General features: G+C 36.2%; 1 protein-coding gene across 1 annotated transcript in view; it reads left to right on the top strand.

Annotated features, from left to right (window-relative positions):
- Positions 1–22,463, top strand: part of CPS1 (carbamoyl-phosphate synthase 1) — a 141,065-nt gene that overhangs the window by 45,170 nt on the left and 73,432 nt on the right. Inside the window, exons 12-20 of the mRNA XM_040228582.1 lie at positions 699–797; positions 2,614–2,709; positions 6,461–6,650; positions 7,941–8,098; positions 9,601–9,729; positions 12,849–12,993; positions 14,750–14,960; positions 16,766–16,964; positions 19,772–19,948. Coding sequence (XP_040084516.1) covers positions 699–797; positions 2,614–2,709; positions 6,461–6,650; positions 7,941–8,098; positions 9,601–9,729; positions 12,849–12,993; positions 14,750–14,960; positions 16,766–16,964; positions 19,772–19,948 — 1,404 coding nt within the window. The remainder of the gene's footprint in view (positions 1–698; positions 798–2,613; positions 2,710–6,460; positions 6,651–7,940; positions 8,099–9,600; positions 9,730–12,848; positions 12,994–14,749; positions 14,961–16,765; positions 16,965–19,771; positions 19,949–22,463) is intronic.

Below are 22,463 nucleotides of genomic sequence, written 5' to 3'. Positions count from 1 at the left end.
GCCTAATGTGTGCTAAATACTTTTTTAACTTAAAATTTAGATTATTTGCCTCTTATTTGCCTACTTCAGATTACGAACACTGAAATTAAAATATGTGATATCTGGTCTCAGTTCTTTTTTTCTGCCAAATAGTTGCAAAATGAATATATTTGTTGAAATTTGTCATGTCTAGTGCAACAGTGGAAATAAATTCATTGTAAAGCTTATGAATCTTAGAAAATATTTGTATATGTAACACAATCTTTAGAGATATTTTTAGACCTGGTAGACAATTTAAAAATCCAGTTAGTTCTCACAGTAGGGTGCATAAGTAGTATAGCTTCCTTTTTTTCTTTTTCTTTTTTTTGCATAGCTAGAGTTTTATTTAGAAGAAGAAAATTCTTCATAATTAAGGGGCTGAAAATGACATTCTCAGAAGGCATTATCTGAAATGTTCATAGTCTGCTGAAAATGTTCTTTTAATAGAATTTGACATGAGCAGTTAGAAGTGTTTATTTGATCTAATTCTTATAGTAATAAATATTTAGTTTTGCTAGCTTTGGCAACCTCCACCCCCAAACAAATATTGCATAGGAATACTTATCCTAAAAAGTTATTTGTTGCTTATCTAATGTTCAAGTTGAACTGGACATACTGTATTCTAAGTGACAGTTTTGTGAGTTTTGCAAATTCTAACTAGTTGGCTCTATTTTTTCTAGTACCTGTTTGATTCCTTTTTCTCATTGATAAAGAAGGAGAAAGGAAACACCATTACATCAGTACTCCCGAAGCCAGGCCTAGTAGCATCTCGAGTTGAGGTCAGTATGTGTGGGCTTCTTTTTGGTGTATGTATTTTGGATTTTCTCTGTTGTGTGATGCCTTTATTAAGTGAATGAAGTAAACTGTTTTGATGTCTATGAAAGATGATTGGTAATATTGCAATCACCCATCATTTTAGCAGCTAACTATTTGGTCTGCTCTACATGAGTCATTGGATGTTCACTGGAATCTTCATGTTGTGATTTAAAAATCATGTCTTTTAAAGTTCACCTCTTCTAGAACATTTTTAATAAAAATAATTTAATAAGGAATAAGATTTAATTTAATTTCAAATTTGATGAATTGTCCATTACTCAATAAACCAGAGCCCGATGTGTGCTTGAGATACAGTTCAGACTACGGTCATTATAATGATCACATTTTTTTAACTAGAAGATCTATTATTTAACATCATGAATGGAATAATATTATTTTACCTCTAAAGAGCAGATAGATAAGGATTAATATAGCCTAAGACTTGTTTGAATATGTATGTTAATATGAAAAGGCTTCACTCATTTCTTTCAAAGTTAAGGCACACCCACATGATTATTACATAAAATGTAGAAGGCTGTAGATGTATTTTTAACTATATATAAACATATATATGTATATATATGTACATATACATATATATAGAAGGCTGTAGTTGTATTTTTAACTATATATAATACATATATATATGTATTATATATATGTACACATACACATATATGTATTATATATGTATAAATAGGTACATACATGTACATATATATGTATATTATATATATGTGTATATATATACACACATACACACATATATATGTAAAATCCTCTTATGAACAAAAATAATTGATTTATATGCTTCCATAAAATGATAAGTTGAATTAGACAGTTTGTTTTAAATATTTCTATGACAGCCTCTTTTACTGAGATGGAGAGGTTGGAAGTAATCCAGCCACTCCGTGTGGAATCAAACTGTAGGTTCTCTGTAGCTAATAAAGCCATCCACCATATAGTGTTTTTCTCAGCTCATCTTTTTCAGATGCCTTCCTTTTTTAAATGGTGAGGTAAAGGGGAACTTGGGATTCTACATTGCATTACACATAGTAGGCACTCCATTAATACAAACTGTTTCCTAAGTCCTTGTCTCTTGCAGTGACCTAGAACATCTTCTTCCTCTGAATGGCTTGGCAGTTGTGGTTAAAAATAAGCAGTATTATTACTTGCTTGAAGTCATATGTAGAACTTGTATGAATTTTAGGATGTAGCTAAAACGTAATCTTTTTATTATTGTATTTTCTGTAAATATTTCTGGATTAAAACACAAAGTAAAGTCAAAATGTAAATATAAAGGTGTCCCTGTTTCCCCTTGCCTTCTGTGTTTTCTCTTCATTTGTTAGGAAAGGCTCACAGGCTTGTTTCCGTTTAAGTCCATTATTTGTCCAGCAGAAACCCACGGAATAATAATACATTTAGCCAAATAAATTTTAAGGAGATTATCTAAAAATTATCTAAAATTTATATTTATTATAAACACAAATAGATATACATTTTCATATATATGTAGTTATTTTTAGATATTTATATATGTTTAAATAAAATGTAGACTTCCAAAAATTTTTTGTTTAAGTGAAAAAAGCTTCATGATCTTTGGAAATTGCTTTTTGAGATGTTTAAATTGTTGATCTTTTTACTCATGTATATTTCAAAACATTGTACTTTAAATCCCCACATAAAGCCAGACAATATAGTTTATATTTACTATACTTAAAAATCACTTATTTTCCCATATTAGTAATAAAAGTGATGTCATTTTTTTATTGCTTACAGGTTTCCAAAGTCCTTATCCTAGGATCAGGAGGTCTGTCCATTGGCCAGGCAGGTGAATTTGATTACTCGGGATCGCAAGCTGTAAAAGCCATGAAGGTGAGAGACCGTGATCTTTCCTGGAATTAATATACTCCCTTTAATGAGTCTAATTAGTATTTTATAATTTAGATTTATGACACTACCTCTTTTCAAAGTCACTATAATTAATTTCCTTCACTATTCCTTACACATCTTATATAAAATAGGTAGTTTTATCACAGACAAGAGTTTTAACTTTCTCAACTATGCACACCTGCAAATTAAGAAGATTGATCTCCAAAATTACCTAAGATATCCCTATTTAAACTAAAAACATATAAGTCTACACTGTAGATAGTACTTGTTAAGGCAGTGAGCTTTTAAAGCATATTTGTCTTTTGTGTGAGACAGAATTTGGGCATACCTGGTGCTGTAAAGTACTCCGAATATTCTAAGGGATACTTTAGGCTTCTCTTCGGTTGAAATGGGGACGATCCAACCAGAAGAGTAAAGGCAACAATGCCTTCTGTCCAATCTTTAGAAGTTATTGTGGGCCACCTAATTTCACTGTCTGTGACTTGGACTGGATGACCTACCAGGATAATATAACTGGATTTTTGAGTGGAATAGAGGGTTTAATAACTAAGTTGCAAAGAATATCCTCCCTGTTTCTTCAGTCTCTGGAAATCTCCCCCATCTTTATCATAGTAAAATAAACCTGTAGATAATTCACTGTATGTGTATGCTATTTCTGTTGAAAAACTAACTTGGCTTCTCTTTGGTGTCCTTATTTACAGAATATTCCACATTTTAGTGTTAATCAGGCCATCCAAAGGCAATGTCGGGGGGGAGGTGGGAAGGGGGTTCAGGATTGGGAACACAGGAACACCCGTGGCAGATTCATGTTGATGTGTGGCAAAACCAATACAATATTGTAAAGTAAAAAAACAAACAAACAAAAAAAAAACAAAAACAAAACCCCAAAACAAACAAACAAAAAAACAAAGGCAATGTGTGCTCTCTGTGACCTTGCCACAGGCTTGTGGTGTCAAGAGACTTGGCTAGGAGAGAGCTACATAGGGAAGGCAGCAAGAGGCCAACCAACATGAAAGATAGCCAAATTTTTCCTTTTTCTCTTTATTTTATTCAGTATTCTATATACAGAGATTTTTCTCCTAACAGATGTCTGTTGAAAATAGACATAGCCCCCTGCCCCAATTACTTTACTCTTTCCATTTGTTTTTATTTTTAATACTCTTCTCCATACAGTGTGTTCACCCACGTGCACATAGGCTTTTTATGTACATTTTCAAAGTGTGCTTTATTTCACAGTTCAGTTCAGTTCAGTTGCTCAGTCGTATCCCACTCTTTGCGACCTCAAGGACTGCAGCATGCCAGGCTTCCCTGTCCTTCACTATCTTCCAGAGTTTGCTCAAATTCATGTCCATTGAGTTGGTAATGCTATCCAACCATTTCATCCTCTATTTCACAGTATTGAGGTTAAACTTATCTTTGGATAGATAATTAGTGGGTGTCCAATGGTTAAGATTGGTTAGAACACAATTTAAATGTGTTTGGAGTTTAGAACACATTAAACTAGCCTGCAATATTTTCTATCCTATTTGGTAGTTTTATTAAGAACTATTTTCATAGGTTGTATTAATATTTTTATATGCATTGCATCCAAAAGATAAAGTTATACATTTTAGATGAAGAATAGGAATTATTAGATATAGTACTATAATTAATTAAGAGGTTAATAGAGATGAATTTATGAACTAAATATTTAAAAACATGCATATATTATAGCTGGAAATATATTAGAAAAAATGATGTAACATTTATTAAAATGGTTTGAAATTATTTCTAAGTTTTAAAACGAATAGAAACTCATTACATGCATTTATGGGACCTTTTCCTATGTAATTTGATTTATAAAAATAGTTATATTCATTTTATAGCACATTCAAGAAAATACTTAACAAATATACTTTTCTGTTGTTACTTTTCTAGAGCAGTGAGAACTTCTATAACTTCTGTTAATGATGTGTTCTTCATTTGGACTCAATTATTTAAATTCTAACATATTTTAAATGCATCTGCTTATCTATCTGTATCCATTCAATATTTTGTTAATAATACTCTTTTTGAAAAACAATTCCTTACATTTTTAGAGAGGAAAGGACATAGGACTTGAATCCTAAGACTTGGATTACAGTCCTAATTTTGTTTTTTATCACCTGTGTGATCTTTGGCAAGTCACTTAATCTTGTTAAATCTCAATTTCTTCATCTGTAAGGTGAAAATTTCTTTCACAGTTTTGCTATAAAAATAATGTAAATCAAGTAAAAATAACATCACAAGTTTTAAGGCACTATTTGAATTTAAGGTAGCATGAAATATATCTCATTTTTCATCCAGACCCTTCCCCTAAGGATATGTAGGGCTTTCAAGGATGATTTCTATACTTTCATTTGAATATTTTGTTGACTTTTTAGAAGAGTTCAAAATTGACATGTTGATGGGTAAACAAAAAGGAACCATCAGGCCATATTTCATAATAATTATTTTACTAACTGTCACCCTTATCCTGGTTTATATAGTTATTATCCTTAGTACCCTACATGAATTATTTTAGGGGTCTCTCCAGATGTCAGGTGGGGAAGACAATGACACCCCACCGCAGTACTCTTGCCTGGAAAATCCAATGGATGGAGGAGCCTGGTGGGCTGCAGTCCATGGGGTTGCTAAGAGTCGGACATGACTGAGCGACTTCACTTTCACTTTTCACTTTCATGCATTGGAGAAGGAAATGGCAACCCACTCCAGTATTCTTGCCTGGAGAATCCCAGGGATGGGGGAGCCTGGTGGGCTGCCGTCTATGGGGTCGCACAGAGTCGGACACGACTGAAGCGACTTAGCAGCAGCAGCAGCAGCAGCAGCCAGATGTCAGGAATGAGATAGGGCTATGAATATCGTCACATACACATATACACACAAATTTTTCTTTTTTCTTTTTCTTTGCCATATGGTCATTTTCTTTTTATATTATATGTGTAAACAGTTGTATAATGCTCTTTGTCAAAGCACTACAGCAGGCATGAAAATCTAAGGAAAATGGAAACCAGCAGAAGGCTCTCAGTGCTTCCAGCTAGATGGGAATACATTATCTTGCATTTAAAGCACACGCTCAATGTTATTTTTCAAGAAATGTTAGAAAAGGAAGCAGTTTTAATGTCTTTTTTCCATTTTATATTTTACTCATTCAGAAAAACTCAGAATATTTTATTTTTTTAAGGTCAATTGAGCTGTAAAGTTGCGTAGTATTTGCGGACCTCTGGTCAAATTCTATAGAAAACATCTCCAGCTTTGCTTGATACATGTAGCGACAAGGAATTTAGAATGATTGTCATGAGGTAGCTAAGAGTTGGCACAACTGAGCGACTTCGCTTTCACTTTTCACTTTCATGAATTGGAGAAGGCAATGGCACCCCACTCCAGTGTTCTTGCCTGGAGAATCCCAGAGACAGAGGAGCCTGGTGGGCGTCCGTCTATGGGGTCGCAAAGAGTCGGACATGACTAAAGTGACTTAGCAGCAGCAGCAGCAGCAGCAGGTCTTTTTGGATAGTTTTATTTTCAAGCAGTTTTCTTTCTTCCTCTCACCAAATGTTTGCCATCTTTTAACTTCCATTCACAATGGTCCTGTTACTGATCTCTGCAGCCCATGGAATAACCTAAAATTTTGTTACCCAATAGTACTCTTCATTTGAATTATGACTATTCTCTTTAGATCATGTGTTAAGATTCTAGATCCTTTTGTTTCTTTCAGGAAGAAAATGTCAAAACTGTCCTGATGAACCCAAATATTGCATCGGTGCAAACCAATGAAGTGGGCTTAAAGCAAGCAGATACTGTCTACTTTCTTCCCATCACCCCTCAGTTTGTCACAGAGGTCATCAAAGCGGAACGGCCAGATGGGTTAATTCTAGGCATGGGTGGCCAGACAGCTCTGAATTGCGGTGAGTTCTTTTATTTGCAGAGTTTTGGTTTATGTACTTATATATAACAATTTGTTTTCATTTATTTAACAGTTGAGCTCTATGTGTTCATAAAAGCTTTCCTCTGTGTGAGGAAGCTTAGCAGACAGCCACCGATAATGTTACATGATGAATATTACCAGTTTATTTCCCAGAACAGCTGGGGGACAAAAGGGAAACCTTTTCCTTTAATGCTTTGCAGTAGTTAAGTAGGTTTTTTTGAGTCCCCTCCTCTGTCCCATGATACTGCTTTTCTCTGCTTCCAGTGAAACTCTGAGAACTATTATGAATGAAAAATGAAAATTAACATTGATAAGTGCTCTGTGCTCTTATGTGTCACATATATTTTCGTGGTCACATAGATGAGTCTCTCTATCATCCCTTCACACAACTGCTGAGTCTAAGCTCTGTTCTATTTAAAATGTTTTAAACCTTTAGAAATAGATCATTATTGAGAATCCCATTGCTAGTTCCAGGAAGCAATTGGTGATGTAATGTGTATATCAACTGTAAAAAGCAGCCAAAATTAGACGTCAAGTTAGTGGGAACACAAACAATTTTGATAATTTTTAGCCCAGATAGATACCCACATCAGTGGGATTATTTAAATAAGAGAAGTTCATTATAGAAATAGACTTTCCTTAGAAGGAAAGGAAATATACTAAAATCTTAAGCCTTACAGTAATCCTATGATTTTTATTAATTAGAATAATGAATTTTATTCTGAGAATAAAAGTGAACATACATGTAATAGTAACAAGAACAAAGTGCGTGTGTGTGCTAAGGAGCTTTGGCCATGTCCGACTCTTTGCGACCCTATGGGCTGTAGCCCTCCAGGCTCCTCTGTCCATGGGATTTTGCGGGCAAGAATACTGGGGTGGGTTGCCAAACCCTCCTCAAAGGGATCTTCCTAATCCAGGGATCGAACCCACATCTCTTAAACCTCCTGCATTGGCAGGTAGCTGCTTTACCACTAGTGCCACCTGAAAAGCCCAATACCAACAAAAACATTTTGGAAAAATAAATTCTGAAGACATTTTAGCACCAACAAAATATGTTGCTAAAATGTCTTCAGAATTTTTCTTTCAAAACTTTTATTTACCCTAAGTATAACTCTTTTGTGGCCGATGGGGGTTTTTTGTAGTTAAGATTTTTTTTTTTAAAGTTGCATTCAGATATCTGTTATAGAAAACATAAGATATTTTAAAAGCAGATTTATTTTGCTTATTTATTATTGTTATGTATTTATTTATTTATTTTGTTGTTCTGTAGGAGTGGAATTATTCAAGAGAGGTGTGCTCAAGGAATATGGTGTGAAAGTCCTGGGAACTTCAGTTGAATCCATTATGGCCACAGAAGATAGACAGCTGTTCTCAGACAAACTAAACGAAATTAATGAAAAGATTGCTCCAAGCTTTGCAGTGGAATCGGTAAGAAATCATTGTTCTAGAGAAGCAGGGCCATTATCTGTCTTGCATTTAGAGAGAATGATTTATCATGTTGAAAAATAATAAAGTGTTTTATTTACATATATTTTTTTCCAGAAGTGTTAGTACTTCAGAGACACTGTGTATTAATTGCAACATTCAACTGAAACATTAGGGATACATATTAATATTTTATTTTATGAAAAGGGAAGCATAAAGCCACAGGTGATATGGTTTATCAATGGCTGAAGCGCCCTGAGTATCAGATCTCCTGAATCAAAACAAAGAAGCATATCAACTTGCAATGCCAAAGTAATTTTTATCTTCTTCCTGGGATTAGTCACACATTTTGTGAGAATGTCCTACAAATGGGAAATGATTGATTTTAAATTTTTTGTTAGAATGTAATAAACATTTTACAATAAAATCATCTACAAAAAGGCCATTGGATCTAATCAGTAATATTTATAATTGAGAAACCTGTGGCTTAGTTGTTTAAAGAGGAAAGTTTGTTTTGCATTTTTCTTAATCATGTTCCATAGTGTCCTGTACCTATTGATAGGCTTTTACTGGGTTCCAGGAAAAAGTCAGACTTTCTGTATATCTGTTTTTGTCTGTGACTTTATTCCTGATTTCAGGCATACAGTCAGTGAAATGCGGGTAGTGGAAGCAGTTTCTGATGCAACTTCCCCATTGTAGAAACAGGCAAATCTTCTGGGATAAGGCAGATACTGCTGGGACAACTAAAAATGGGCTATATGTGTTTTCAGAAAAGAGCATTATCAAGTATAGCATGTTGCAAAGCTGTCAATCAGGAATAGTCCCAGGATAGCTCTGCTGAACATTTGGAAAGCTCCTGCTATACATTTATTCTTTCATTGCCCAATTTAATTATGTCCTTGCTTCCTTAGGATAAGAAACAGGCATATGGGAAAGGTGTAATTACACTCCCATTGGTAGTGTAATAATATTCTATGACAGAAAAATATAGCCACCATATGTTGTACTCTGTAAGTTAAAAAAAAAAAAAAATTCCAAGCTTCTGGGACTACTCTCTGACTGAACTTGAAAAATGAAAACTCTTGTTCTATGTAGCGTTCCAGTTAGACTCTGTAGTAGAAAACCTTTTTTTGTTAAGAGATGAAGACTTTTACACTGAATTTAAAATTTCAATATGGCCCTCATTCTCAAATTAATGACAATTATTTTGCCTTTGGTCATTATTTTTTAACAATTTATCATTGTTTTAACATTTTTATTAAATTTTAATAAAATTTACCCCAAAGGGATTAGAAAAGAGCCTTCACTGTACATTAAAAAATCCTAAAATTTAACTTAAAATCCTTAAAATACTACTTGTTTCTCAGAAGGCAATGAGGGAATAATCAAACATGGTCTTTTCCCCCAAATAAACTTACACACTTGAATCACCAGACTCTGTTGGTTGGTCTTCTCTGCTAGTGTGGTCAGCATTTACAGCTTTGAGTCCATGTTCTTGTTGACAGATTGAGGACGCACTGAAGGCAGCAGACACCATTGGCTACCCGGTGATGATCCGTTCTGCCTACGCCCTGGGCGGGTTAGGCTCAGGCCTCTGTCCTAATAGGGAGACCTTAATGGACCTCAGCACAAAGGTATGTGTTTTTGCAGACCAAATTCTTACCAACCAAGAAAATTCCCTGATATACTCTTTCAATTAAAGAAAGTTACATAGATGGAAAAAATGACCTTTTCTCTGTTTATAAATCACTGCCACATCTCTAAATTGTTGTCCAAGAGATGACACTTTTGAAATGGAGGTACAGTGCAGTTATTTACACTGGACACAGCCTTAACCCAATCCCAGGGACGGGAGCCTGGTGGCTGCCATCTGTGGGGTTGCACAGAGTCGGACATGACTGAAGTGACTTAGTAGCAGCAGCAGCCTTAACCCAAGGTCCATCTTCACTGTACTGTTGGGCAGCCAATCCAATTCCATCTCCCTCTGCTTCAAAATCTGCTCCAAAACACATATGATGTTAAGCTTATATTAATGGCTTAAAAAAACACCCAGAATATAATATTCCATTTTGCTGTTATGTTTTGAAACAATTTGACATGGATGGTGTCCAGTAAGGAAAATGTAACATACTGAGCAGCTTAGCTTTACTTCAAATTTAGGTGTCTAAAATAAATACAGTATAAACCTCATAGTGTCATGAATGAGTGGTTTCTCTGCCAACTGCCACACACACATATAAGCAAAAGTGAGATTTGAGTGCTTATAATTTACTTTTCAGCAAAATCACTCTAACGTATTTCTGAACACTTCTTTTCTTAAGTATTAAAGGGAAAATCTTGAGAAAATTCAAATATGCTCCAAAAAATAGATATTAACACAGAAACCATGCTCCATGAAAGCAGTGACTTTTGCTCACACTTAATGAATGTGTTTGTGGCCAAGAGGCTCATATAACTTTCCATCGGGCCGTTATGGATACAAAGCTGACAGAATTATTGTGATGGCTATTTTAGGGGGTGTTGAGTAACTATCAAGCAGAGTTTATACCTTTATCGTTACTTTTTGGAGTGAAAGAAAAAAAAATGAGGTCCTTGAATTGTTGTAAGGTTTTGAGAATAGATACATAAAGTTAAATGTGCTTAAATAACTGCAGGGCTTTCTTGGTGGTTCAGTGATAAAGAATCCACCTGCCAAACAGGAGACATGGGTTTGATCTTCAGGTTAGGAAGATCCTCTGGAGAAGGAAATGGAAACCCTTTCTAGTATTCTTACCTGGGAAATGCTATGGACAGAGGACCCTGGCAGGCTACAGTCCATGGGGTTGCAAAACAGTTGGATTTGGACTTAGTAACTAAACAACAACAAAATAACTGCAATGGCAAATTTACATGTTCAAAACTGGGACTGAGTTTTTCTAAAGTTGCCAAAACAATCCCCTACAAAGGGAAGCATATCTAATATAAATGTTTCTTGTGTCCATTCTGGACTTTTGAATCATGTATTTAAAGAAAAGATGCTTATGGAGGCATACATTTGTTTCCTCTAGCACATTAGATGTTCCTAATGTTTTTAATATTAATAACCTCATTATTACTGTCAATCGTGACAATGCATATTTATTCTCAATTAAAAATATTTTTTTACAGTATAAAAGCACTCTGAATATTCAGTCATCCAAAATGTTTACAGTGAAGATTAACTTTGGAATGGGATACTTTAAAATTATTTATACAGTTAGCTTTTCCCGTGAGAAAAATGATGTATATTGTTATATTCTAAGCAAAATAATCTGCCTGCAGTGCAGGAGATCTGGGCTCAATCCCTGAATTGGGAAAATCTCCTGGAGAAGGGAATGGCAACCCACCCCTATATTCTTGCCTGGAGATCCCATGGACAGAGAAGCCTGGTAGGCTATAGTCCATGGGTTCGCAAAGAGTGGGAAACAACTGAGTGACTAACACTTTCACTTTCAAGCTACCCTTTACTCTCTTGAGATTATATTTAGCATCATTAGAAACTGCATTAACCTGATGTAGGTCCCTAAATTAATCTTTGTATAAAATCTGAGACTTGAAAGGAAAAGAAGCTGAGGCAACAGTGGAAGCTGATCTTAATTGTCCTTGTGTCCAGTCTATTCCATTAGAATGCAAAAGGCTTCCCCCATTCATCTCCTTTGTTTCTGAGATTTCTTCTATTAGCAGGTAATCCAAATGATAAATTAATCATTATTAAGTTGTTCACACTGGCTACAGAGTTTCTTAACCACTTTGAAAACCTCATCATGGGTAGCTGTGAGGCCAAAAGTGTTAGGTTTTCAAGTGCACATGCTCGAGCCTATAGTGTTGACGGAGGTTAAAAAAAATAGTGTTCAGGCACATCACAGAATAACTTACATTGAGTTATTATTTCATTATGGTACCTGCTAATAATTTGAAAAATTTCAGACTACTTTGTCCAGTTGCTTTTATTGCCATCACAAATCAAATCTATTATGAGACAAAGGAACATTTCTTCCTTGGATTTTTCAGCAACTAAATAAATGTCCTAAGGTTAGAGACCACCTCTTTCAGATTTTAGGTTCAGCATTCTACTTACCAATGGGTATGGAGTAAATAAGGAATGATAATTATACTAATTCATATCTGTTTAATCAGGCATGCATGATATATGACTCAATATTTAAGCACTTAGGCAGTGATTACCCATAATAATAGCTGCATATGATTCTTCTAATTCCCAAGTTTCATATGCCATCTTGGCTAACTGTTTACAACCATCATCATCTCCTTTCTTCTCCTCATCAACATCAAGTGACTTTTATTGTGTATGTTCTTTACAAAGCATCCTCAGCTATTTTAGAGAAAGACAGAGTCTTTAGACTTATTTTTCCATATTTATTTGCACTTATCACATTTTCTGGTTTCACAGAAGCCTAGCTACTGAAATAATTTCATTTTCCTTTGCCTGATTGCTCAATTATTTTCTCTTTTGCCTAAATTAGTTTGATTTAATGTCAGATCAGCACTTTGAATGGCAAGCCTCAATAATATAAATCAAGCATATTCACTGCAGGGTGCTATTCCTAGTACCTCACTGATTTTTCTGACACATGGTGCCTTCTGGAGCATAGGAAAGGATGGAGACTAGGCTTGAGACTTCAGTGGGACCAGGGTTTAGGCTGGGGCACTTTGCCAAATACATTAAACCTAGTTCCTTTCTTGTTCTTTGATTTCTTTTTTCACCAATTTCCAGGCTTTTGCTATGACCAACCAGATTCTGGTGGAGAAGTCAGTGACAGGCTGGAAAGAAATAGAATATGAAGTGGTCCGAGATGCTAATGACAATTGTGTCACTGTCTGTAACATGGAAAATGTTGATGCCATGGGTGTTCATACAGGTAGGCAAAGAATCTTCAAGCATTATGGTAATGCCTTCAACTCATGTGTCTGATGGCTCAAAGCATTTGTTATTAAGTTCCTTTCTTTAAATTACTATTCTTAGCAGGCACAATAGTGATAAAATTTTACACATACCTATTTCATATTTAATTTCATCTTCACAAAAACTCTCTGAAGTAGGGGATGTGATTTCACTTGAGGAAGGGGTCAAATATAAGCAATATAGTGAAGGTAAAATATGTAAGACTTGATGTTGAGAAATAGGGCATGAGATTAAGAAGGCTTAAAGCAGACTGAGTTTTAGTCACCAAGTGAATAAGAAAATAGCCACAGTAAATAGAAATAGATGAAATAAATAGGTTTCTCAGGAAGTGAAGCTAGTTAGACAAGAGGGCAAAGATGATGACTTAGGATTTAGAAATGCTAAATTTGAAGGGTGGGTGTAAATCCCTAAAAGAGGTTTGAGAATATAGAGTTGTAATTCAAGAAAAAGGATAAAAGTAAAGAAGTTAATGCAAGGTTATTGGAAGTCTTGGTATAAAGGAAACAGTGGAAACTGGAAGCATCGACTAAGTATTCAAGACCATAGGTGTAGAAAGAAAACTAGAGTCAATGATCAAACCCTGGGAAACAGATTTACAGGGCAGAAGAAAAAGAAAGGATTGGTGTCGAAGAAAAAGAAGGGAGTGATAGTTACCAAGTAAGCCAATGTAGGCACAAATTTTATAAAAGAGCTTTGATTTCGACTATAGCAAATGCTATGAAAGGTCAGAATGAGGATTTAATGTTGCTTTTGGATATTTAAGAGAACAGTTTGAATGCAAGGTCAGTTATATGAGCCATGTGGAAAGGAATTATATGGCTACGAGTGATGAGTAGAACTGGTAAACTTTCAAGAGGTTTAGTCATTAAAGAATGAGAGAGATGTTTCTTGTAACCATCTGGCAGTTGGGAAAGGGGCTTTTTGAGCTATAGTGATTAGAGCTTGTTTGTAGGCGGAAAGGATGGTGACTAAGGAACAACGTATTGAAGATACAGGGGACTGTGATGGGAGAGAAGTGAGAAAATGGGAAGGGATGTGATACAGAAAATTGATGGATGAGCCAGGATAGGTGAAGCGGAGTTGATATTTTATGGAAGGAAGAACTTGAGAGATGATTTATGATATAGAGAAGAGAAACTGAAGAAGTTAATGTCAATCTAGTAAGTAGATGACTAAGCCTTGCTTGCTGGATGCATTTGGGAAAGCTTAGAGTGATTTCTGTAAACATGTCTGAGCTATCACGGCTTCCCTGATAGCTCAGTTGGTGAAGAATCCACCTGCAATGCAGGAGACCGTGGTTCGATCCCTGGCTTGGGAAGATCCTCTGGAGAAGGGATAGGCTACCCACTATAGTATTCTTGGGCTTCCCCTGTGGCTCAGCTGGTAAAGAATCTGCCCACAAGGTGGGAGACCTGGGTTCTATCCCTGGGTTGGGAAGATCTCCTGGAGAAGGGAAAGGCTACTCACTCCAGTATTCTGACCTGGAGAATTCCATGGACTGTGTAGTCTATTGTCCGAGTAATATAGGTGAAACAAGCAGAGGGAACGTGCCTTGTATGTATTTCTTTAAGATAATTCTATTCCCAGCAAACCCTTAGCCTATTCTGTGTCTTGGGCTGTTGGATGGATTGTTAAGTCATTAAGTTGGATTGTTAAGTCACTAAGTTGGTTTAGATATGCTTCCAAATAACAAGTGTTTCTTGGATGTACAGGTGATTCAGTTGTTGTGGCCCCTGCCCAGACACTCTCCAACGCGGAGTTTCAGTTGTTGAGACGTGTTTCAATCAATGTCGTTCGCCACTTGGGCATCGTCGGTGAATGCAACATTCAATTTGCCCTTCATCCTACCTCAATGGAATACTGCATCATTGAAGTGAATGCCAGATTGTCCCGAAGCTCTGCCCTGGCCTCAAAGGCTACCGGGTAAGACCAGAACGATTGACCATGGGTCTGCAGATTCTTTACAGACTGATTTGGAAAAGTGACAGCTAGTGAAAGACTGTGCTGCATTTGCAAATTATAGTCCCCATTTATGTAGGCTGGCTCCCAGTCACGTCCTCTATGAACGTGGTTATTAATGAGCTTGCTGCCAGATTGAGGCAAATGGTTTTGTGAGCTGGCTTTGTTTGCTGGCTAATCATAAACTGATCAAAATCTGGGTGGTCAAAACCGGCTGTGAAAAATCTGCTTCTTAATTGCACTTTGCAGATGTTGTTAAAAAGTGCAAATTAATCCTTAATTTTAGTCCTCAACTATCTTTTTCAGGTGTATAGCAAGCGTTAGACAAAAAATATAGTTCTCTTGACTCAAGGATGTAATCCACATTATTTGTTTCAGCAAAACTTCACAAGACCAAATAACATGTGGTTTGCCTATAGGTAAATCTCACAACTAAAGGAATTTATATCTATTTAACAATTGCTAGCAAGCACAACTGGAAGGAAAATTAATTAATGCCTTTTGTATCTATTAATACATTTAACATCTGGTATTTAAATTCCATGCCATTTATATGAAAATATACTTACCTCTAAAGGTATTTTGGGGGCTTCCTTGGTGGTAGCTCAGATGGTATATAATCTGCCTGCAATGCAGGAGACCCAGATTTAGTTCCTGTGCTGGGAAGAACTTCTAGAGAAGGGCATGGCAACCTTCTCCAGTATTCTAGCCTGGAGAGTCCTATGGACAGAGGAGCCTGGTGGGCTTTATAGTCTATGGGGTCACAGAGTCAGATATGACTGAGCAACTAAGCACACACAAAGGTATTTTTATGTAGCTACAGTGTTTCATGGAGTTTTGACCTAAGAAAGAGTCAGGGAACCTGAATTATCCTTTTCATCCTTCCACTGACTGTGGGACTTTGGATACATCAATATTGTCTCTGTCATTTTCCTCACTTATTCGATTGGGAAGTTGTACTAAAGGACTCATATATAATTCTATAGTTCTAGGAATTGATTTATCAAATACAATTACCCAAGCTGACATTCCAGAAGAGTATAATCAAGTTTCCAGAATATTAGCTGTATAAAGAACCCAAAGTTCAAAGATAATTTGGAGACAGAGCAAGGACCCAAACTTTCAAGGACTGCATTTTATGATCATTACATACTCCATTGTTATTATTGTTGATTAGTTGCTAAGTCATGTCCAACTCTTTGCAACCCCATGAACTGTAGCCAGTCAGGTTCCTCTGTCTATGGAATTTTCCAGGCAAGAATACTGGCGTGGGTTGCCATTTTCTTCTCCAGGGGATCTTCTTGACCCAGGGATCAAACCCGCATCTCCTGCGCTGGCAGGCAGATTCTTTACCACTGAGCCAGCTGGGAAGCCCACATATGCCATAGTACCAGCTAACTTCACTGTCTTCCCATGTATATATTTTTATAAAAGAATATTTTGTAGATTCTTAGTGAAGTTTATACACAAGTGAGTACTTTATTTATCAAGGAAACTATTGATTTTGGACTGAAGAGTTTAAGGTTGGGAGTTGTAACACTGCATGTCAGGCATAGAGAGTGAACTCTTTTGTGATTCATGCCTCTGTACTTTGTTATGACTCACTATGTTTTATAAGGAGCTATTAAATTTTCATACAGAACCAAAAATCAGGTATGCTTTATACCCTGATGTGAAATAATACAAAAATTTCTAAGAAAAGCCAATTTATATTTTGAGCTATTGTTAATACTTATTGCTGAAAGAAAAAATTGTCTCCTCTTTTACAGTTACCCATTGGCATTCATTGCTGCAAAGATTGCCCTGGGAATTCCACTTCCAGAAATCAAGAACGTTGTATCAGGGAAGACATCAGCCTGCTTTGAACCTAGCCTGGATTACATGGTTACCAAGATTCCCCGCTGGGATCTTGATCGTTTTCATGGAACTTCTAGCCGAATTGGTAGTTCTATGAAAAGTGTAGGAGAGGTGAGTCCTTAGTTAATTCCTCTAGTTCACTCTTCTCAGTTATTTTGTCAAACCCTTAATGTCATTGAAAGTCTTAAGTTTCCTTGGTTACTGGGCTCTTGACTGGAAGATACTTCAGTTCAGTTCAATTCAGTTGCTTAGTCATGTCTGACTCTTTGAGAGCCCATGGACTGCAGCACACCAGGCTTCCCTGTCCATCACCAACTCCCTGAGCTTGCTCAAACTCATGTCCATCAATTTGGTGATTCCAACCAACCAACCATCTCATCTTCTGTTGTTTCCTTCTCCTCCTACCCTCAATTTTTCCCAGAATCAGAGTCTTTTCCAGTGAGTCAGTTCTTTGCATCAGGTGCCCAAAGTATTGGAGCTTCAGCTTCAGCATCAGTCTTGATTTCCTTTAGGATTGACTGGTTTGATCTCCTTGCATTCCAAGGGACTCTCAAGAGTCTTTACCAGCACCACAGTTCAAAAGCATCAATTCTTCGGCATTCAGCTTTCTTTATGGTCCAACTCTCACATCCATACATAACTACTGGAAAACCATAGCTTTGATTATAAGGACCTTTGTTGGCAAAGTAATGTCTTTGCTTTTTAATATGCTGTCTATATTGGTCATAGCTTTTCTTCCCAGAAGCAAGTGTCTTTTAATTTCCTGGCTGCAGTCACCATCTGCAGTGATTTTGGAGCCCAAGAAAATAAAGTCTCTTACTGTTTCCACTGTTTCTCTGTCTATTTGCCATGAGGTGATGGGACTGGATGCCATGATCAGTTCAACTCAAATTAGTAAACATTTCCTGAGTTTGTCCCTTGGACTGTAAGGAGATCAAACCAGTCAATTGTAAAGGAAATCAGTCCTGAATATTCATTGGAAGGACAGATGATGAAGCTGAAGCTCCAATACTTTGGGCAACTATGTGAAGAACTGACTTATTGGAAAAGACCCTGATGCTTGGAAAGACTGAAGGCAGGAGGACAAGGGGACAACAGAGGATGAGATGGTTGGATGGCATCACTGACTCTATGGATATGAGTTTGAGCAAGCTCAGGGAATTGATGATGGACAGGGAAGCCTGGTGTGCTGCAGTCCATGGGATCTCAAACAGTTGAACACAACTGAGCTACTGAACTGAACTGGACTACTACATATAAACACTGGAATGATAGAAATAGTGAATGAGATATAGATAATGGTGACACATTATCTCCAGCTTGTAAATTCAGAATATATTAACAGACCTAAGTATAATATGAATTAAACTGTGGTAAAAGTTAGAACACCGTTATTTACAGGCAGGCATTATGCGAACGCAGTTGGCTAGGGTCAGGGAAAGCCTCAATGGTTATTCCATTGAAAAATGGTGCACTCTTCACCTAATGGATATGAATTTTAATAATGTAAAGTATTGAAAAGCACAAATTTTGAACAAACACGGCTATATATTCTTTTATTATTATGTTTCCTTCTCTTTTATTGAATGTTTTCCATATCCTGTCATGCACTCAAAAATAATAAAAATTCATGATCAGTTACTTATAGAACTAGTTACTGATACTAAAAATTTTATAAAGTACTCTGAAAATATTTTCTTAATTTGGTAATACTATAAAATACCTTATTTCTGCTACTCTCTCCTATGCTTAGACTAGCAAATCTATGAATACATTGTCTAACTCTTCAAATACCACTATGCTTCACAAACTGCATATCTGAATTGGACTAACATTTTCTTTATCCCTTTCTTGAGACTCTTCCCTTATTTCTAATTAGGTTTGGAGCAGTGTGAAAAGGTTATCTGTTTGACTTTAGTGATCTTGGAATATGCAGCTTGTCACACAATTGACATGAAGATTTACTAAATTGACATTAATGAGAATTCCAGTCTATTTGAGGCCTCATGGAAGTTTACTGAAGGCAGTGTTATGCCTGTTATTATTTTAAATTGTAGACCAAAAATGCATAGCAATCTATATTCCATGGAAAGAATCAAAGCCAGTGTTTATCCACTGAAAATAACTGGGTAGGCTTTAAGGTTAATTTAAGTTTAGTTCTAACTTGTAACTTGTCCAGACTAAGTCAGCATGTGGTTTTCCTAACTGATTAGTGTACAATCAGCTACAAAGATTGTGGGAAGATATATTGAATTTGTCATGGGAAATTTAGTCTCCATCTATATTCAGAATCTGAATCGGTCAGTATTTGTTATGATTCTCAAGGTTGTATTAATATTAATGCTTAGCTGTAAAGAAAGCCAACCTGTCTTGGATACTGACTGATTGCCATTTAGAAATAGTTCTGTTTTTGTGTTAATATGTGTCTTTTCTCTTCATTTACTTTTTATTCTAAAGGACATCTGCATGAAAGCAAGATCTTTTTAAGGAAGGGTCTTAATGTTCTGGCCACAGACTCTTTTTTTTTTTTTTTTAATGCTGTGGTTCAGAGCAAGTACAGATGATTTCATCAGTCTCATCAAATCAAGCTAAATTCCCTAAGTGGTAAAAGAGTGACATAATGATGTTAAAGACTCATTATATCAAAACCATGGTAAAAAGGCAAGGATGACCTATGGGTGATTCATGTTGATGTATGGCAGAAACCAACACAACATTGGAAAGCAATTATCCTCTAATTAAAAATAAATAATTTTTAAAAAGACGAGGAAGAAAAATAACTTAAATTTTAGTAGCATCCTTCCTTTATATATCTTGTTCCTAAGTCTTTTCTGAAAAATATTCAGTTTCTGGCTTTGTTACAAATTAAAAATTTTCAAGCTATTTTTAAAAATATGAGTCTTAAACCTGTGTTACAGGTCATGGCTATTGGTCGCACCTTTGAGGAGAGTTTTCAGAAGGCATTACGGATGTGCCATCCTTCTATAGATGGTTTCACTTCCCGTCTCCCAATGAACAAAGAGTGGCCATCCGACATTGATCTCAGAAGAGAGCTGGCTGACCCATCCAGCATCCGCATCTACGCCATTGCCAAGGTAGTGTGTGACAAGGGGCCCTGAGCTACCTTTTATTTTCTTTTCATAATATAGTCAGTCTGGACTTCAATGTAAAACTGAATCACAAAGTAGTCTTGAATTCAGGGATTTTTGGAAAGTTTTTAATTCTTTTTAATAGTATTAAACTGGAGATTTATTTCTATGGACCATCAGATCATTCCCTAATTAATGAAAAATTTTATTTCACTTTAAGCCTGGACTTAAGGAGAACATTGCATTATTTTTTAAAGATTTTTTTTTAATGTGGATTATTTCTAAGGCTTTATGAATGTGTGTTACAATATTGCTTCTGTTTCATGTTTTGGGTTTTTTTTTTTTTTGGCCACGAGGAATGTGGGATCCTAGTTCCCTGATCAGAGATCTAACCTGTACCCCCCGCATTGGAAGGTGAACTCTTAACCACTGGGCTGCCAGGGAAGTTCCAACATTGCAGTTTTAAAGGATGATCACATAGATTAAATGTTCTTCCCTTTTAGTAAAGATGTTATCAATACTCTTAAATATTTGATAAGATTGACTTTTGATTTCCCATCACTCTCATTACTTGCTTATTGAAAAATGGGTAAAATTACATTTTAAAAAGAAAGATGCATAAAATGGTATCATTTAGTATGTGCTACCTAAGACTCCAGAATAAACTTTGTTTATTTGGTGGTTCTTCTGTGTTTAAACAACAAACTCTAAAGAATTACCATGATTATAGGCTTTTCTATGTAATTATTTTATTGTTCTTAGAGAACAAAAAAGCTCCACACTTCTCACGTCCACTCACTAGTTCCTTTTAATGTAAATGAAATGCCATGTTAATCTCCTTTCATGTTTACTATGCTTAGAGTTTTGAGGTTTCAGTTCATTTGATTTTATAAAAGGTGATTTTGGCAGCTGAGATCTGTCTGGTCAGAAATCCCTGAATTGCTTTTTGACATTTAAGGAAGCTTAGGTATTAATCCTCCAACAGTATCAAGCCACACTGAAGCTGCAAAGCCCCACTGACCATTTTATATGTGTATGCGTACATGTGGAATGAGTTGGTAAGAATATGAAATTTGTCATGGGAATCTGTCTCTGTAACTTGTTTTTGTGAATGTGTGTGTACTAAGTCATTTCAGTCATGTCTGACTCTTTGTGACCCAATGGGCTGTAGCCAACCAGGCTCCTCTGTCCATGGGATTCTCCAGGCAAGAATACGGGAGTGGGTTGCCATGCTCTCCTCCAGGGAATCTTCTCTGGGTCGTGGGAATCTTCAAACCCATGTCTCTTGTTTCTCCTGCATTGACAGGCGGGTTCTTTACCACTAGTGCCACCTGGGAAGCCCGAACATGTCCTTGTGGTGACAGAAAAATGCTGTTAATGATTTCAAACTCTGCAACTTTTATGCTCATATGTAGAAGGAGGGGAGGGAATGCTTCCTTCATTACATTTAATGTATACCTGGCTCATCTTTGTGGTTTCTAAAAGCAGAATATTTCATTTCCATTGAAATTCTGAAGTAGTTTGAGAGAGATTAGTATTTTTTGATGGACATTTCTCAGTGTTGAATCTCAGAATAGTTAACATTGTTTCATGATGGTAGGAATGATACTAGTGATGAGAAGTTGTTTTAGAAAGCCATTTCACTTCTTTCTTGTTCTTATTTCAGACTTCTGTTTAAAAAGCAACGTGTCACATTTATATACGTTTGTATCTGTGCATGTGTATATATGTGTACATATAATTATTTTTCCAGACAAAGAACAGTAAATAGATCTCGCCACTTGAGTTTAATCATCATCCTCTGCCAATTTGATGTGGACGAAGAAGGGGAGTCTGTTCAAGTTCCTAGTGAGGCTGTAAAACTCAAGAAAATCTCTCATTCTTTTCTAACAGACTTATAAAGGATGAGAATTCAGGGAAAATGCGTAGAGAGTCTTTCTTGTACAGAGTATGAGCATGAAGTGCAGAGCCTGAGGTATAAATTATTGCCTGCCAGCGTGCCGGGAGAAGGAACTGATTTCTGTTTGTTAGAGGTCATCATTACTGTTCATTTCCACAGCAACCAGGACCTTGGTGATTTTGACAAAGAGTGTAAGGAGTGTGGAGGGCTGAAGGGGAAACAGAATGAAGGGAGTGAGTAAATCTTCACTCGCTTTCATGATTCTTAGAAAGGGCAACTTGCTCTGAGGTCTGATTTTTGCAGCAGTCTTATTTCAGGATGACTGGATCATCACCTCTTTTGATCTGGGGAGCACACAGGGCATTATTTTAGATTTGGTGAACCTTAGAGTAACCTCAAGTGTGTTTGGGGTCATTATGAACTTCATTACAGCTGTGTGACGTGGCAAAGTTGCAGTGCTTGAAAGACAGGCAGGATCTGTTTGAAACTGTGGATGCGATTCTAGTTGTCCTTTCTCACAGTAAAATGACTAAAGATTCTGGGTCCTCCATCAGTCGCAGGATAATTACTGTGTGCAACTGTATGAAAATGTCCTTTAGTCTGTCAAAAGTGTCACTGCCT

Source organism: Oryx dammah, unplaced genomic scaffold, assembly GCF_014754425.2.
Source record: "Oryx dammah isolate SB20612 unplaced genomic scaffold, SCBI_Odam_1.1 HiC_scaffold_27, whole genome shotgun sequence".
Lineage (NCBI taxonomy): Eukaryota > Metazoa > Chordata > Mammalia > Artiodactyla > Bovidae > Oryx > Oryx dammah.
The sequence above is the reverse complement of the archived record's forward strand: the minus strand, read 5'-3'. Positions and strand labels throughout refer to the sequence as shown.